The sequence below is a fragment of the Loxodonta africana genome, chromosome 12 (genome assembly GCF_030014295.1).
Source record: "Loxodonta africana isolate mLoxAfr1 chromosome 12, mLoxAfr1.hap2, whole genome shotgun sequence".
Lineage (NCBI taxonomy): Eukaryota > Metazoa > Chordata > Mammalia > Proboscidea > Elephantidae > Loxodonta > Loxodonta africana.
In genome coordinates this window covers 94679550-94694066 of record NC_087353.1, presented here as the reverse complement: position 1 = coordinate 94694066, position 14517 = coordinate 94679550, and the positions used below count along the sequence as shown (strand labels likewise).

The 14517-nt window shown below is 40.6% G+C and overlaps 1 protein-coding gene across 1 annotated transcript in view; it reads right to left on the bottom strand.

The window, feature by feature from the left end:
- SDK1 (sidekick cell adhesion molecule 1) overlaps positions 1 to 14517 on the bottom strand; it is a 363835-nt gene that overhangs the window by 237122 nt on the left and 112196 nt on the right. Inside the window, exons 13-14 of the mRNA XM_064295981.1 lie at positions 2614 to 2729; positions 259 to 451 (exon numbers count right to left, since the gene is read on the bottom strand). Of these exons, the coding sequence (XP_064152051.1) occupies positions 259 to 451; positions 2614 to 2729 (309 nt within the window). The remainder of the gene's footprint in view (positions 1 to 258; positions 452 to 2613; positions 2730 to 14517) is intronic.

Below are 14517 nucleotides of genomic sequence, written 5' to 3'. Positions count from 1 at the left end.
GACTGAAATCTCCACCTCCTGTTCCCAGAGCTACTTCTTATAGCCAAGGCCTCCTGCCATATTCCAGGTATCACCCTCTGTTAGGCATTACTCCTATCTCCCTGGGCAAGCAGATTATAAGCACCTTGAGAATACGGAGCTTTCTAATGGTCCATCTCTGCCTGGCCCAATGCTGGCCATCTCAGGGGTCCATACCTCTCTGTGACTGGCTTATGGCCAATGGGCTGCTGATGAGAGAAAGGACAAGTGGATACTCACTGTCCTCATGAGTCCAGATGAGCTGAGGCGTACTTGGAGGCCCGTCCCCTGGAGTGGTAAAACACAGAACAGATGTGAAGTACGCGGTAAACTTCTTCAGGTTGGTGATGTACCCATGGTGGACGCCATGGAAATCTGGAGCAATGGTGACAATGGTGACAGCCTCAGGGACGTCCACTGGCCAGGCTAGAAGCTGCGATGGAACAGGGTGAAAAAGAGAACTTTTTAATTACTTAATTTTTTAAAAAAATAATTTATTTTTTGTTGTTGTTCTTGAAAATATACCCAGCAGAACACATAGCAATTCAACAATTTCTGCACATACAGTTCTGTGACATTGATTACATTCTTCAAGTTGTACAACTGTTCTCACCCTTTTTTTCTGAGTTGTTCCTCCTTCATTAACATAAACTCACCGCCCCCTCAGTTTCCTATCTACTCTTTTGAATTGCTGTTGTCAGCTGGATCCCAGAAAGATAGATCTTAAAAGAGTGCAATGCTCAAGGCAGACATTCTTTACTATTAATTACATTTCTGCACTCTCAGCTGTCTATCAGAATTTTATTCTGGAATGTATATGTCTTCAAAGCACGCAAAATCGTAGTTAAGAAAGTCCAGAATTCCTTCAGCTCAAAATCTGACTAAAATGTTAAGCTTGAGAAGTATCTCACAGATTATGATCTATAATTTTTTTTATGTATTTTATACATGTATATGTAAATAAAACGTCTACTTTAACTCATTTTGGGATAATGGACAACCCCTCAAACTTTCACCTTCTCTTTACTTAAGCATGTTTCAGAGCATATACATTTTTTAATGGTAAGGAATAAATACAGTACCATCTGTTATTCAACTGAACTAGTGCAATGAAACATAAATACAAATATTTTTCCCACATAGGCATCTATTCTGACTCAAGGAGAAGCTCCTGATTCAATGGGAACAGTCTGAATTATTTATAATTTATACCACACTTGTGTTCTCAAAAACATTTTAGGAGATTGGCTATCATTTTTAAGAAATAAAATATATCTACATATTCTAAGGAATGTTGTTTTAATATTCTGGCAACATTATGTATGTGTGTGACTAAATTCCTTTGACACAAAATATTACCAGGATTAATTTGATCTGAAAGTTGACATGCTGCAGGACAAAATCTTGTTAATATAGATCAAACCGGCAACTAAGCCATCCAATGAGCGCTCCACTCCTGCCAATGAGAGTTGACAGGAGAGTCAAAAAGGCAAAACCATGTTGGTGGATCAATATGATTTTCTTTCAAAAAAAGCTTCTGACTTTATCTACCTCTGGGGAAAAAGAAAAGGCAGGGCAAATTTCTAGATTCTTCTTCCTTTCTAGTGAAAAACAAGTGTTTTAGTAAGTTGAATCCAAATGGAAAAAAAATGAACCCACACATCTAGGGAAATAATACCCTTTGGATCTGAAACTACCAGTTGTGTAAGCAAACTGGATGGCATTCATTCTCCATAAAGATCTTCCCAGAATTTACCTGTCATTAAGGAAGATTTGTAAATATGCTGTAGGTAGAATTCAGGTAGGCTCCGAAATGTAACCAGAAAAAATTGAGCTCAGAAGTATGATAAAATATACTCTTGGAAACTCCATCCAAGTACATCTGTGAAGGTAATACATTCTGGTAGCAAAGAACAAAAGGATATCTGTGTCTTTCATTCAGTCCAGGTAAGCACTCTGAGGAGTCCCTGGTTGGTATAAATGGTAAACATATTTGGCTCCTAACCAAAAGCTTGGAGGTTTGAGTTCACCCAGAGGTACCTTGTAAGCAAAGCCTGTTGATCTACTTCCAAAACATCAGCCATTGAAAACCCTGTGGAGCGCAGTCTACTCTGACACACATGCGGTTGCCATACAGCAACTGGTTTAGGAATTCTGAATCAACTGGCTCAGTTCTTCAATCAGAAATCTCCAAACAGTAGGGAGGGGAAAGAAATAAATACTCTAACTTGATGCAAACATTATTCGAGTGGATCCAGTCCTCTTGACTCTAAGTCTGAGCTCTTCTGAGAAGGTTCCCTCCAGGAAGCAGTGGTTTGTACAAATGATGACTCCAATCAACTGACCTATGTCTCCCACTGGTTACTTTGAAATTAATGGTCTTTCTCTTAGGAAATCAATCTCTTCTGTGTGAACCACCCTTTTGATAACTAATAATATGTGTTTCTGAGCCCATAGAGCTGATAAGACCTTGAATATATAATGAACCTGACAGGGTCAAGACACTCTACAATGGGTGGTCTTCCCTTTTATATCACAAGATCCATGATATACCCAGACAGTCACCCTAAGAGGCTGTAGACCAAGGCCATGTACCTTGTATCCCTGGTTGATGCCATTGATAAACTGCTGAGGTGGAGGGTTCCACAGGAACTGCACAGTCGTGGAGTTCACCGCTTCGGTCTGCACGTTCTGGGGGGGTGCGGTGGGCACTATTCCAAGGGAATCATGGTGGAAGACGGCAAAACAAATGGCAGGAGGCACAGTAGAGAGGAGAAAAGAAAAAGAAGCCCTTAGCTGCCACTCACGATTCACAGACAATTACAGCATTGGGAGCAAGTGTGACGAATGTTTCTGGAAGCCAGTAGTGGCATTACAAAGAAAGAGAATTGGGTTATTTCTCATTTTCTGTTGGAAAATTCTTTAACATGTGAGCAGAAAAGAGGCCTGGATCATCTTCTCCTTCCACAAGTGAGCCTTTTCTATGGATCTGAGATTGAAAGCAAATAAAAACTTTCTCTGATTTCTTTTTTCAATTACCCTCTATTTGAAAGCAAGGCAAGCTTTCACCTAGAACCCCCCCCCCCATTATATACCATTATGTTCCAAGCTAAATTAGCCATAACAAGAAAAACAAACAAAACAAAAAACTATCACCTCCTTCCCTTGTGTATTTATTGACCATGGTCACGTTTTTTATCTGTTTGAGGGTGAAATTTCTATTTGTCTGTCACTAGGGGCAAACACTTTTGAATTTTCTAAAGGTTATACATTTCTTCTACTACCCTGTCTGTTGGTTTGTTGTACTGTGGTGGCTTGCAAGTTGCTGTGATGCTGGAAGCTATGCCACCAGTATTTAAAATTCCAGCAGGGTCACCCATTTTGGACAGGTTTCAGTGGAGCTTCAAGACTAAGCCACAGTAGAAAGAAAGGCCTGGCGACTGACTTCAAAAATCAGCCAATGAAAAAACCCTATGGATCACAACAGAGCAAGCTGTGATTTGCTGACTTTGACCCTGTCATCAGGAGGGATTAATTGTTGGAGAAGGACATCATGTTTGGTGAAGTAGAGGGTGAGGGAGGTCCTTGGTGAGATGAGTTAGCACAATGGCCACAATGATGGACTCAAACATGCTGGCGATTGTGAGGATGACGTAGGACCAGGCAGCATTTCGTTCTGTTGTACAGAAGGTCACCAGTGAGTCAGCATCAACTTTATCTATCTATCTAAGCTCTATTACATACTTGCAAAACATCCTGCTTTCAAGGAATTCACATTGTAGGGGAGATGCTCATGGAATTGTAAATAGGCAAATCACTCTATAAAGCAGTAAACACACAGGGTAGAGCAACTGATTCAGCCATAAGAAGGGATGGAAGGCTTCCGATCGAGACACATTTGGACAAGGTCTAGAAGAAAGAGTAGATCTTTGAAGGGGAAAAGGACTTGAGAAAGGCATTCGCAGCTGGGAATACAGAGTAACCAAAGGCATAGGATTAAGAAAGCCTGGCAAATGGAGAGAAAATGATGAGCATATATGGAGGAAGAAGGGTGGCTAACGAGATGGACAGGACACCTTGGAGATGGCCCACTATGACAAATACGGGTGGTTGAAAATGTACATGGTAGGCAATTGGAAACCAGAAGTTTTTTTTAAAAGGCAGTGATGTCACTTGGGTAGCTTTTTAAGAATGATAACTCCAGTGGTATATAAAGAGGGGACTAGCCCACTGGCAGTACCATTAAACTCTCTGCAGGGTGAAAAGGAAAGTCATGTCTGGCTCTTTGGGAGTTTGCTTCAATAGTGAGGCACAGAAGCCCAAAGGATCCTTTGGCTCAGGGTTGAGAAACAAAGACAAGGGTCTACTGGCAGTGAAACACGGTTCTCTTCCTCAAAAGTCCATCTCACAAGCAGAGGTTAAAATAAAAACTTAAAATTCATCTAAACCCTTCAAGCCTACTATTCACATCGTGCTTTCTTTTCTTATCTGCTGTTGACTATGGCTGTGGTGCCCTTTAGTTCCTCTCTCCGTAGGTCACTTGTCCTAATTGCCACTTTCTACCCATCTAGAATTTGTGGATTAAAAATGGCCACAGGGCTTGGCCTACTGGGTAGGATATAGAAAGTTGAAATGAACATCCTATCTACTGAATAAAAAGCTGAATAAACTACAAAATCATAACTTTTCCTGAACCCATCAGAGATCACAGAGGTCAGAGGGAAAAAGAAGTAGCCTGAAATCTAACAAAAGACGGGCGCCACCAAGCAGTAAGGATATGGTCACATGAGACAATGGCAACCATACAACTGAGTAAGAAGAATTCAGCTAAAATTCATAATGAATTGCTAAGGGTTCAGTGTGGACTTGCATGTGACTATAGAATGTTGGGTAGCTACAGACACAGTGGGCTATGCTGTATATATTTGCACCAAAAAATAAGCAAACAGAAAGAACAAGAAAACAAAGACTCAAATTACTATTTTAAAAAAACAAAAAAACATACAGAGGAACAAATAGAATTACACTATCCTTCTCACCAGAAACTAGGCAAGTCAGAAAGTAAGAGAGTAACAATTAGAGTGCTGATAGAAAAATCTGTCCTCCCAGAACTCAGTATCAGTGAAAATATCTTTTAAGCATGAAAGAAAAGTAAATACATTTCAGACAGACAGAAGTTGACAGAATTCGTTATCAGAAGACCTGCGCTGCAAGAAATGTTTAAGGAAGTTCTTCAGGCAGAACAAATGTGATACCAGACAGACACCAGACACTTGGACCTACACAAAGAAATGAGGATCTCCACAATGGTTAAAATGAAGGTAATATATTTTTTTCCTTATTTTGATTCACTCTCAAAGATAATTGTCTAAATAGTAACGATTTATTGTGAGTGTATAGCATCTGTAAGATTAAAATGGATGAACAACCAAAATAGTACAAAAGATTACAGAGAAGAATTGGAAGTCTACTGCTATAAGGTTCTTAAATTATATGTCTAGTGTATTTTAAGGTAAGTTGTAATTAAGTAATGATGCATATTTTAAACTCCAGAACAATACTAAACAAATTTGAAAAAGAGCTATAAATAATCAGGCAAAGTGGAGAAAATGATGTAATCATAAGAATACTCAATTAATCCAAAGGCAAGAAGGCAAAAAAGAAGGAAAAGAAGAGATGGTACAGATAGAAAACAACTAACAAGATGATAGATTTTAATCCCATTGTACCAATAATTAACATTAAGTGTAAATGGTTTAAACATATTAATAAAAGACAGTGATTGTGAGTTGGATGAAGAAGCAAGGCCCAACTATTTGGTGCCTAAAAGAATTCTACTTAAAACATGAAAACATAAAGAGCTTAAAAGTCAAAGAATGGAAAAAATATACCATACAAACACTAATCAAATACGACTTAGGCAATTCCTACTAAATTAGTGGCTTCTACTTTTTATTTCTTGTGCCCTTTCTTCTGGGAGCCCTGAGCTACCACATAAGAAGTCCAACAACCCTGGACTACCATGCTGGAGAGGCCATGTGCAGGCGAGCCACTGACAGTCTAGGTAAGCCGAGCCCGAGAGTCTCTCTGCCGAGGTTATCAATGTGTGAATGAAGCCATCACCACCACCCCCATCACCAGATCTGCCCATCTGCCACCTGAGTGATTGATACCTTGTGGCATAAGAAATCACCCACCCAAGCCCTGCTCAGATTCCTGACCTACAAAATCATGGGTATATGGAAAGTATCAAAGTATGAAGTAATAAAATGGTTGTTGTTTTAGACCTCGAAGTTTTGGGGTAGTTGGCTATGCAGTGATAGATAACCAGAGCATTATCTACCAAAAGGAAGAAAGAAAAAGGTGAGAAACGGGAGAAGGAAAGAAAAGGAAGAGGAAATAAAAAAAAATACCAAGAGCAATTGGGAAGACTAAAAAATGTCTGGATTTTTTTTTTTTTTTTTCTCTTAAAAACCACATTATCAAGGATTGAGGAATGAATCTCAGTTCTTAGTTCTGGGGTTCCATGAGTCCCATTCACTGACCTTGGAATTCTATAATATTTCTGATCAAATGTTGTTAAATTTTCTAAAACAAGACCACACCCATCATATACTAAAAAACAATTGAATTTTGCGTGTTTTAAATCAGCAGTAATTTTCTTAATGCCCATTCCTTTCTCAAAGACTTGGCACTATCTCCCTTTCCTGCAGTTTTAAGAGGACATCTGTACCCTTGCTTTGCTTTGCGGCAACATGGTATTCATGTTGAGAGTGTGCTCTTTCCTGGTTCTGGTCCTTCTACTGTGGTCTCAGAGAAACGAACAGCAGCAATGTATGAAAGTCTCTGGCCAACTTGCACTCATCCCAGCTCACAAAGCTAAGAAGGCAGTTCCCCCTCCCCTCTTATTATAGGAGATCACACAATTTCAGTCTGTAGTCCGACCCTTTTGCACACATTCTCCATCCCAAAAGTCACAAAAGGAAGCCACAAAGTCCCCAGGGCCTCTCTCTCACCAACCCTGGCCTTTATTAAAAAAAAACACCAATTCTTCTCAGCCCTCTTCTATTCCTAGTCTCCCGCTTCCTCTTCTTCCTAATTACTATCATCAGAAGTGACTCACAATTCGTGGACAATGGGATTAAAAATTCTCTCTAGTGAGAAAAAGGCCTACTGCTAGTAAATCCTTCTTGACAATGTTTCCCCCCAAAAAAAAGAGTGGTTATAGCTGGGGAGATCTTAATTATTGAGGGTTACATCTCCCAGCCCCTTCTGAAGGAGAATGCAGGGGCCTAGTCTCTAAGATACAATTACAGTGCAGAGAAGGAAAGGCCCAAATGTGTTCTGAGTTTGGTTTCAGCAGTATTCACACAGGTTCTGAGTTGGAGCTGTGGTATCCTGCTGCCTCAGAATAAGGCCCCAGGGGACGTTTTTCTCCCCAGATAATTAGCACTTAAAGCGTTATCCTTTCCTGCCCCAAACTGCAGGTCTTGAAGCAGTCTGCTGAAGTAACAGGTGCTATGCTCTTTTCTGGTTTCCATTCCTCAGAAGAAATCTGTTTTTACTAGAAAATTCTGCCAGCACTGACCCGAGTAGATATCGGTCTTAAAATTTGACACAGCTGAGACCTATCCAACACTGTCTCCCTTCTCACAGCAAAGGGCGAGGAGCAGTTTCATGAAGCGCCAGAACACATGGGACATGCACAACATGGTTAGCTGAGAAAAAAAAAAAAATCCAGGAGAGCCGGGTGTTGCTGGTTATGGGGATGTTTCCAACCAGGATAAACAATGGCTGTGTCTCGCATCTGAAGAGGAGACTTCTTGGAGGGGCAAGGAGCAGACAGGGCCAGGCAGGATGCCCCCATCCATGTGCCTCAGTGGGTTTCGTATAAGCCAGGAAATACTGATGTTGGTCAGTTTTTCATAGCGGTGAACCCTTCAGTGGTAGAATTCCCGTCTTCAGTGCAGGAGACCTGGGTTTGATTTCCAGCCAATACACCTCATGCACGGCCACCACCTGTCTGTCAGTGGAGGCTTGTGTGTCGCTGTGATGCTGAACAGGTTTCAGTGGCCTAGGAAGCAAAGCCTGGCAACTTACTCATGAAAATCAGCCAGCGAAAACCCTATGAAGCACAATAGTCCAATCTCCACCAGATCATAGGGATGGTGCATGACCAGGCAGCACTTGGTTCCATTGTGCATGGGGCTGCCATGAGTCAGGGCCGACTTGAGCGTAGCTAACAACAACAACAAACTGTTGTTTCCAATCACTCAAAAACTTACAACTGTTGAAATTAGATTTACAAATCATACAAATGGACCCTTCTGCAAACATTCTAAGTTCAGTAATTATTATGCACTTGGGAGGATCTGCCCTTTCCAACACTTACTCTGACCCGTCCCATGAGCTAAGTTTGACCTTATTTCAAGTTGCTTATCACCAGCGAATTTTTTTGTTCAATGTGTAGGGGTAAAGTACTTGATTTTTCTTTCAGTTAATTTGCTAGCATTTTCACACTCATTTTCAACTAGTCATATACAGATGTCATATATGATTGAGGTTACGATTATTATTTGGTATTAGGTGTTCCCCTTGCTTGCCAAAAGTGAAGAAGACTTAAAGTACTTACTGATGAAGATCAAAGACTACAGACTTCAGTACGGATTACACCTCAACAAAAAGAAAACAAAAATCCTCACAACTGGACCAATAATCAACATCATGATAAATGAAGAAAAGACTGAAGCTGTCAAGGGTTTCATTTTACATAGATCCACAATCAACGCCCATGGAAGAAGCAGTCAAGAAATCAAGGGACTCATTGCATCGGGCAAACCTGCTGCCATGGTATTTTCAGGCGCCTCTTTTCATATGCATGCAAAAGCTGGACAATGAAAAACAAAGACCAAAGAAGAATTGATGTCTTTGAATTACAGTGTTGGTGAAGAATACTGAATGTACCACGGACTGCCAAAACAACGAACAAATCTGTTTTGGAAGAAGTACTGCCAGAACGCTCCTTGGAAGCGAGGATGGTCGAGACTTCATCTCACCTATTTTGGACATGTTATCAGGAGGGACTGGTCCCTGGCGAAGGACATCATGCTTGGTAAAGCAGAGGGTCAGTGAAAAAGAGGAAGACCCTCAAGGAGATGGACTGACACGGTGGCTACAACAAGGGGCTCAAACATAGCAACGATTGTGAGGATGGTGCAGGACCAGGCAGTGTTTCATTCTGTTGTACATAGGGTCACTATGAGAAGAAACCCACTCAAAGACATCTTAGACAACAACAACAATGGGTGTTTTCCAATAAAACGAAAACCATTTTTATACTTCTTTGTGTCTCCCTCCCCTCCTTCCTGGCTAAAAAAAAACTGACGTAAATTCAGCAAGATTTGATTCTTGATGGAATTTCAAAATGAATCATGAATATTTTGGATCAGAGATTACATTATTAATATTTACATGTCATGTGTTTTTCAGAATTTTAATTAATTAAAAAAAACCCAAATGTGTCCATATGGTCTATTTTGCTGACTGTATGCTTTTTTTTTTTTTTTTAATTTTTGACCTGATTTATTTATAAACATTTTTAATAATGTATATAACCAAATTTTTTGAAAAGTCCGTTTCTGAAGCCATTAGGGCCTGTTGGTGTTGTGTGCTGTTGAGTTGATTTCGGCTCACAGCGACCCTGTAGGATAGAGTAGAACTGTCCCATAGGGTTTCCAAGGCTGTAACCTTTATAGGAGTAGTTTGTAACATCTTTCTCTGGGGGAGTGGCTGGTGGGTTGGAATTCCAGCCCTTTCCGTTAGTAGCCAAGTACTTAACCACTGCACATCAGAGCTCCTTAAATTAGCTAAGTGAAAAGAAATAAACAAACAAACAAAAAACCCCAAATCCATTGTGATCGAGTAGATTCTGACTCTTAAGGACTGTCTTAGTCATCTAGTGCTGCTATAACAGAAATACCACAAGTGGATGGCTTTAACAAAGAGAAGTTTATTTTTTCATAGTCCAGTAGGCTAGAAGTTCGAATTCAGGGCGTCAGCTCCAGGGGAAGCCTTTCTCTCTCTGTCAGCTCTGGAGGAAGGTCCTTCTCATCAATATTCCCCTGGTCTAGCAGCTTCTCCGTGCAGGAACCCCAGGTCCAAAGGACGTGCTCTGCTCCCAGTGCTTCTTTCTTGGTGGTATGAGGTCCCCAACTCTCTGCTTGCTTCCCTTTCCTTTTCTCTCTTGCAGGCCACACCCCTGGGAAACTCCCTTTACATCGGATCAGGGATGTGACCTCAGCACGGGTGTTACATTCCACCCTAATCCTCTTTAACCACAGGCAGAGGTTATGATTTGTAACACACAGGAAAGTCACAAAATGGAGGACAACCACACAATACTGGGAATCACGGCCTAACTAAGTTTACACGTATTTTTGGAGCAAACAATTCAATGCATGAGAAGGACCCTATAGGGAAGAGTAGGAATGCACCACAGGGTTTCTAAGTCTGCAATCTTTATGTAAGCTGACTGCCACATCTTCTTTCCAAGAAGCGGTTGAAGTGGGTTCGAACTGCTGACCTTTCAGTTAGTAGCCAAGTGCTTAACCACTGAATCACCAGGGCTCCTTCATTATTAAGGCCTACAGTGCACTTTATGGACTTTCTATTTAAATCAATAAATGTTTATTAAATTCTTTATGTCAATATTATTAATACTGTTATATATTTATAGAGATGTAGCCTCTCACCATAATGAACAACTTCTGGATTAAAGGGAAGTCATCAGGTAAACCAAGTTAGAATAGTAAAATAATTTTCTACTCAGGAAATATGATGAGTGTAGTTTCAAATTCAGGTTCGTGTGTTCCCACAGTCTTTCTCTCCTTCAGCCTAAATGTCTTGTTTGATGGAACAGGAATCAGACAAAGCCAGGTGAATTATGCCAGCGCCTTTCCCTGAAGCATCCATCTTACACAGAAAAGGACTGGAACTTGTAAGCTTGTCTGCAGGTGCAAAATAAGAAACACAGGTATTCGTGGTTTTGTTTACTTACAATTGTCTCACGTGGAGTACAGGAAGCCAGTGGTAATGCCCTGTGTTGAATCGCTAACACCAAAACCAAAATCCCTTCTGCAATCGCTCCATCCCTCATTTGCCAGGCTGCACAGAAACCGTCGGCGATTTGTTCGGGCCCAGTGAAGCAACAGGACGGTTGCCACTTTTAAGTAAGACTGTTAGAAGATGTACAAATGGTCTGCCAAGTGACCCAGAGACAAACTCGGTCCAGAAGATGATGAAATCAAAGGAGTTTTCATCGTAGATTGATGAGTGCTGGTGTTAGTAACTGCATTTGGTAGATAGCATTAGGTTGAATTCCCCAAAAGACAGGCGTATTTATGTTACAGACGTATTCCTGTCTTAGGCTGGTTTCCTGGAAGCAGACTGTGGCGACGGAGGGATGCAGACATAAGCTTTACTGGTTCCAGCAGACACACCTGTAAGACCTGAGGAGGCCGGGACAGGGCAGGCAGAGAAGCTGCCCACAACGTGGCTGCAACTGAGGCCTCAGTTGGTCCTACAGGGCGCTCTGGAACAGTGCTGTTCTTTCAAGTTGTCCCAAATGGAGGCATGTCCAAATGGAGGCATGTCCAAATGGAGGACAGCCCCAAATGGAGGACAGCCCCAAATGGAGGACAGCCTGGGGGGCAATGTTCCCTTGGCTGTGGAGAATTCCCTGTGAAGGTCACAGTTGTGGCCCTTCAGCAAGTGGTTTTCCAGCATGGTGGATGGGTGCACAGTTGTGCAAAACTGATTAGATCAGGGAGCAACGGAATTCACTACATATAATACAATCCACCAGGAATGAAAGTGTCAAAGCCAAAGGAATAGTTTGGAATAAGTAAGCCACTGTTGTTAGCTATCATCCAGTTGGCCCTTGACTCAAACACAATAGGCTCAGACCACTGTGATCCATAGGGATTCACGGGCTGATTTTCAGGAGTAGACCACCAGGCCTCTCTTGCTAGTTCATCATAGATTGGAAGCTCTGCTGAAACCTATTCAGCATCATTACAACATGCAAGCCTCCACCGACAGACAGGTGGCGGCGGCACATGAGGTGCGACGGCGGGGAATTGAATCTGAGTCTTCTGCACGGGAGGCAAGAATCCTACTACTGAGCCACTGTTGTCCTCAAGTAAACTATTAAGAGAACAAATTTATAAGTTTTGTATACCAGTGCTGACAGGAAGGTGTAAAGGTTTTATAGCAAGAGTTTAATCTGAAAAGTCAGAGATTCAAGGAATGCATTGTTTTATTCACAGAGGTCTCATATATAAAAAGGTGGCCTATAGATGGAATTCCTCATTAAATGATGTTTATCAAAACGGTAAATCTAATAAAATCCAAGACAACACAGTCCTACGTGGTTTTGGCTTCGTGTTAGAAATGGAATCAGAATTCTGCTTTTGACTGTTCTCAAATTGAAGCGTATTTGCTATCCAAGGGAAGAGTTTTGCAAGAGTTTGTGAGCTGAACAAAAAATTACTATTATCATTATTGTTATTTTTGGCAAATGGTTGTTACTCTGAAGACATGCTGAAGGGTGGTTATCGGCATCAAACGTAGCTTACTTAACTGACATTTTTGAGCACCTGAATGAATGCAGAGATAACTACAAGGACCCTGTAAAAGGATATCAACATGTATGTGGAAGATGCATGAATTCAAAGCAAAAATCCAACTTTGTTATGGAGCTAAAAATTATTCACCAATAACAGGTAATCAATTTTCCAATTCTAAAGGAATCAGTGTTTGAACCCGAAAGAAGAATTACTAAGACCTTTTTATTAAGAGCAATGTCTGTGTAGGCTTACAGAAATGCCCATCAATTTGAAATACTTGATATGCAAAACATTTGGTTGGCTTCCATTATATTTGGTATGGAATCCAAACATTTTATTGGGTTGGATCACAAAAACAACTTTCAGAATTACATTTGTCAAAGAAATAAAAGAAAGAGCTGTTAACCTAAACAAACATTGTGCCCTTAAAGTACAATTTAAAGAGATTGAATTATCTGAATTCTGGTTAATGGCAAGAAAGAAATTTCTCGACTGAAGAAAAAGCAATAAAGAATCTTCTGGCATTGGTGACCACCTACTTTTGGAAACACTTTCTTGTCAATGGTGGCTTTCAAAGATTTGGAGAGGATATTGTTAAAAGCCTTGATGGAATCTGAACGGAGCCATTTCAAGCATAAAACCAGTTATTAAAAAAGTTCTGTTCATCGATGCAAGCTCAACTGTTTCACTAAAATTCTTGGAAAAGATTTTTTACTTAGAAGTTTTATACATATTCAGTATTTAATAGTTTCCCTCGCATCCTCCAAAGGTGACCATGGACTGAAACATACTTGAAGTGTTTTAATCCATTGCAGTTATTATTTATTTTCAAATTTCCTCATCTTTAACTAGTGAGTGCCTCGTCAATTGGCACCTGAGTCTTTTTGGCAAGCTCTCATTAGTCTTTGATAGCTTCTTTGGTTTTTGGAATGACAAGATATACCTGCTCCAGGGCTGGAATCATCCATTTATCCAAGACAGCTGGTTGATTTTAGTGGTTAGTGCGAAGCTCAGTGCTACTGGGTTGGTTCTGATTTCTAGGTCTTCTTAAAGAAAATCGTTTTTTTTTTTTTTTTTTTAAAGATAAAATCATCATACTCCCAATTCAAACTTAGGGTTTCACCTTTACTGAAAATCTCAGTTCCCAATAACATCAACATATTTACTTTATTCCACAATACTCATAAAATTGTCTTACAAAACAGAACTTTCACTACCACCAACACCATGACTGATGAAAATAGTTTAAGACCTTTTGGGCTTGGGGGTGGAGGGAAGTTCTTTTTGTCCTTAGAGTTTACCCTAATGGAATGTGCAAAGCACTGTTTTAAAGTCACGTGAAATAGCTACTTTCTGTAGGGCTCTGCCACCAACTCAGGAGATGGTTGTGTTCATTTGCTTCATTTTACCTTCAGTTTTGAAGTATTTATTTTTTTAATGTTTTAAATTTAACTTGGTTTTATGAATAGGTGACATATATTTACAAGGTTCCAAAGTCAATTCTACAAAGCGTATTCTGGGAAGTCTACCTCCCTTTTCCGATAGCTATTGCTAGAGGAATATTCCGCACTCTTCCTTATAGCTATATATACTCCCCTGGGTGGACGCATTGGTTTATTCCACGGTCCTTAACTGACCGACATATTGGTAGATTCCTGTGTTCTGCTACCACCCGTCTCTCAGTAGAGGCTTGCATATTGCTGTTATGCTAAACAGGTTTCAGTGGAGCTTCCAGACTGTGATGGACTAGGGAGAAAAAGTGCTGGTGAATCTACTTCTGAAAACCAGCCAAAGAAAATCCTACGGATGACAATGGTCCAGTCCACAACTGATCATGGGGATGGCACAGGACCAGGCAGTGTTTTATTCCATT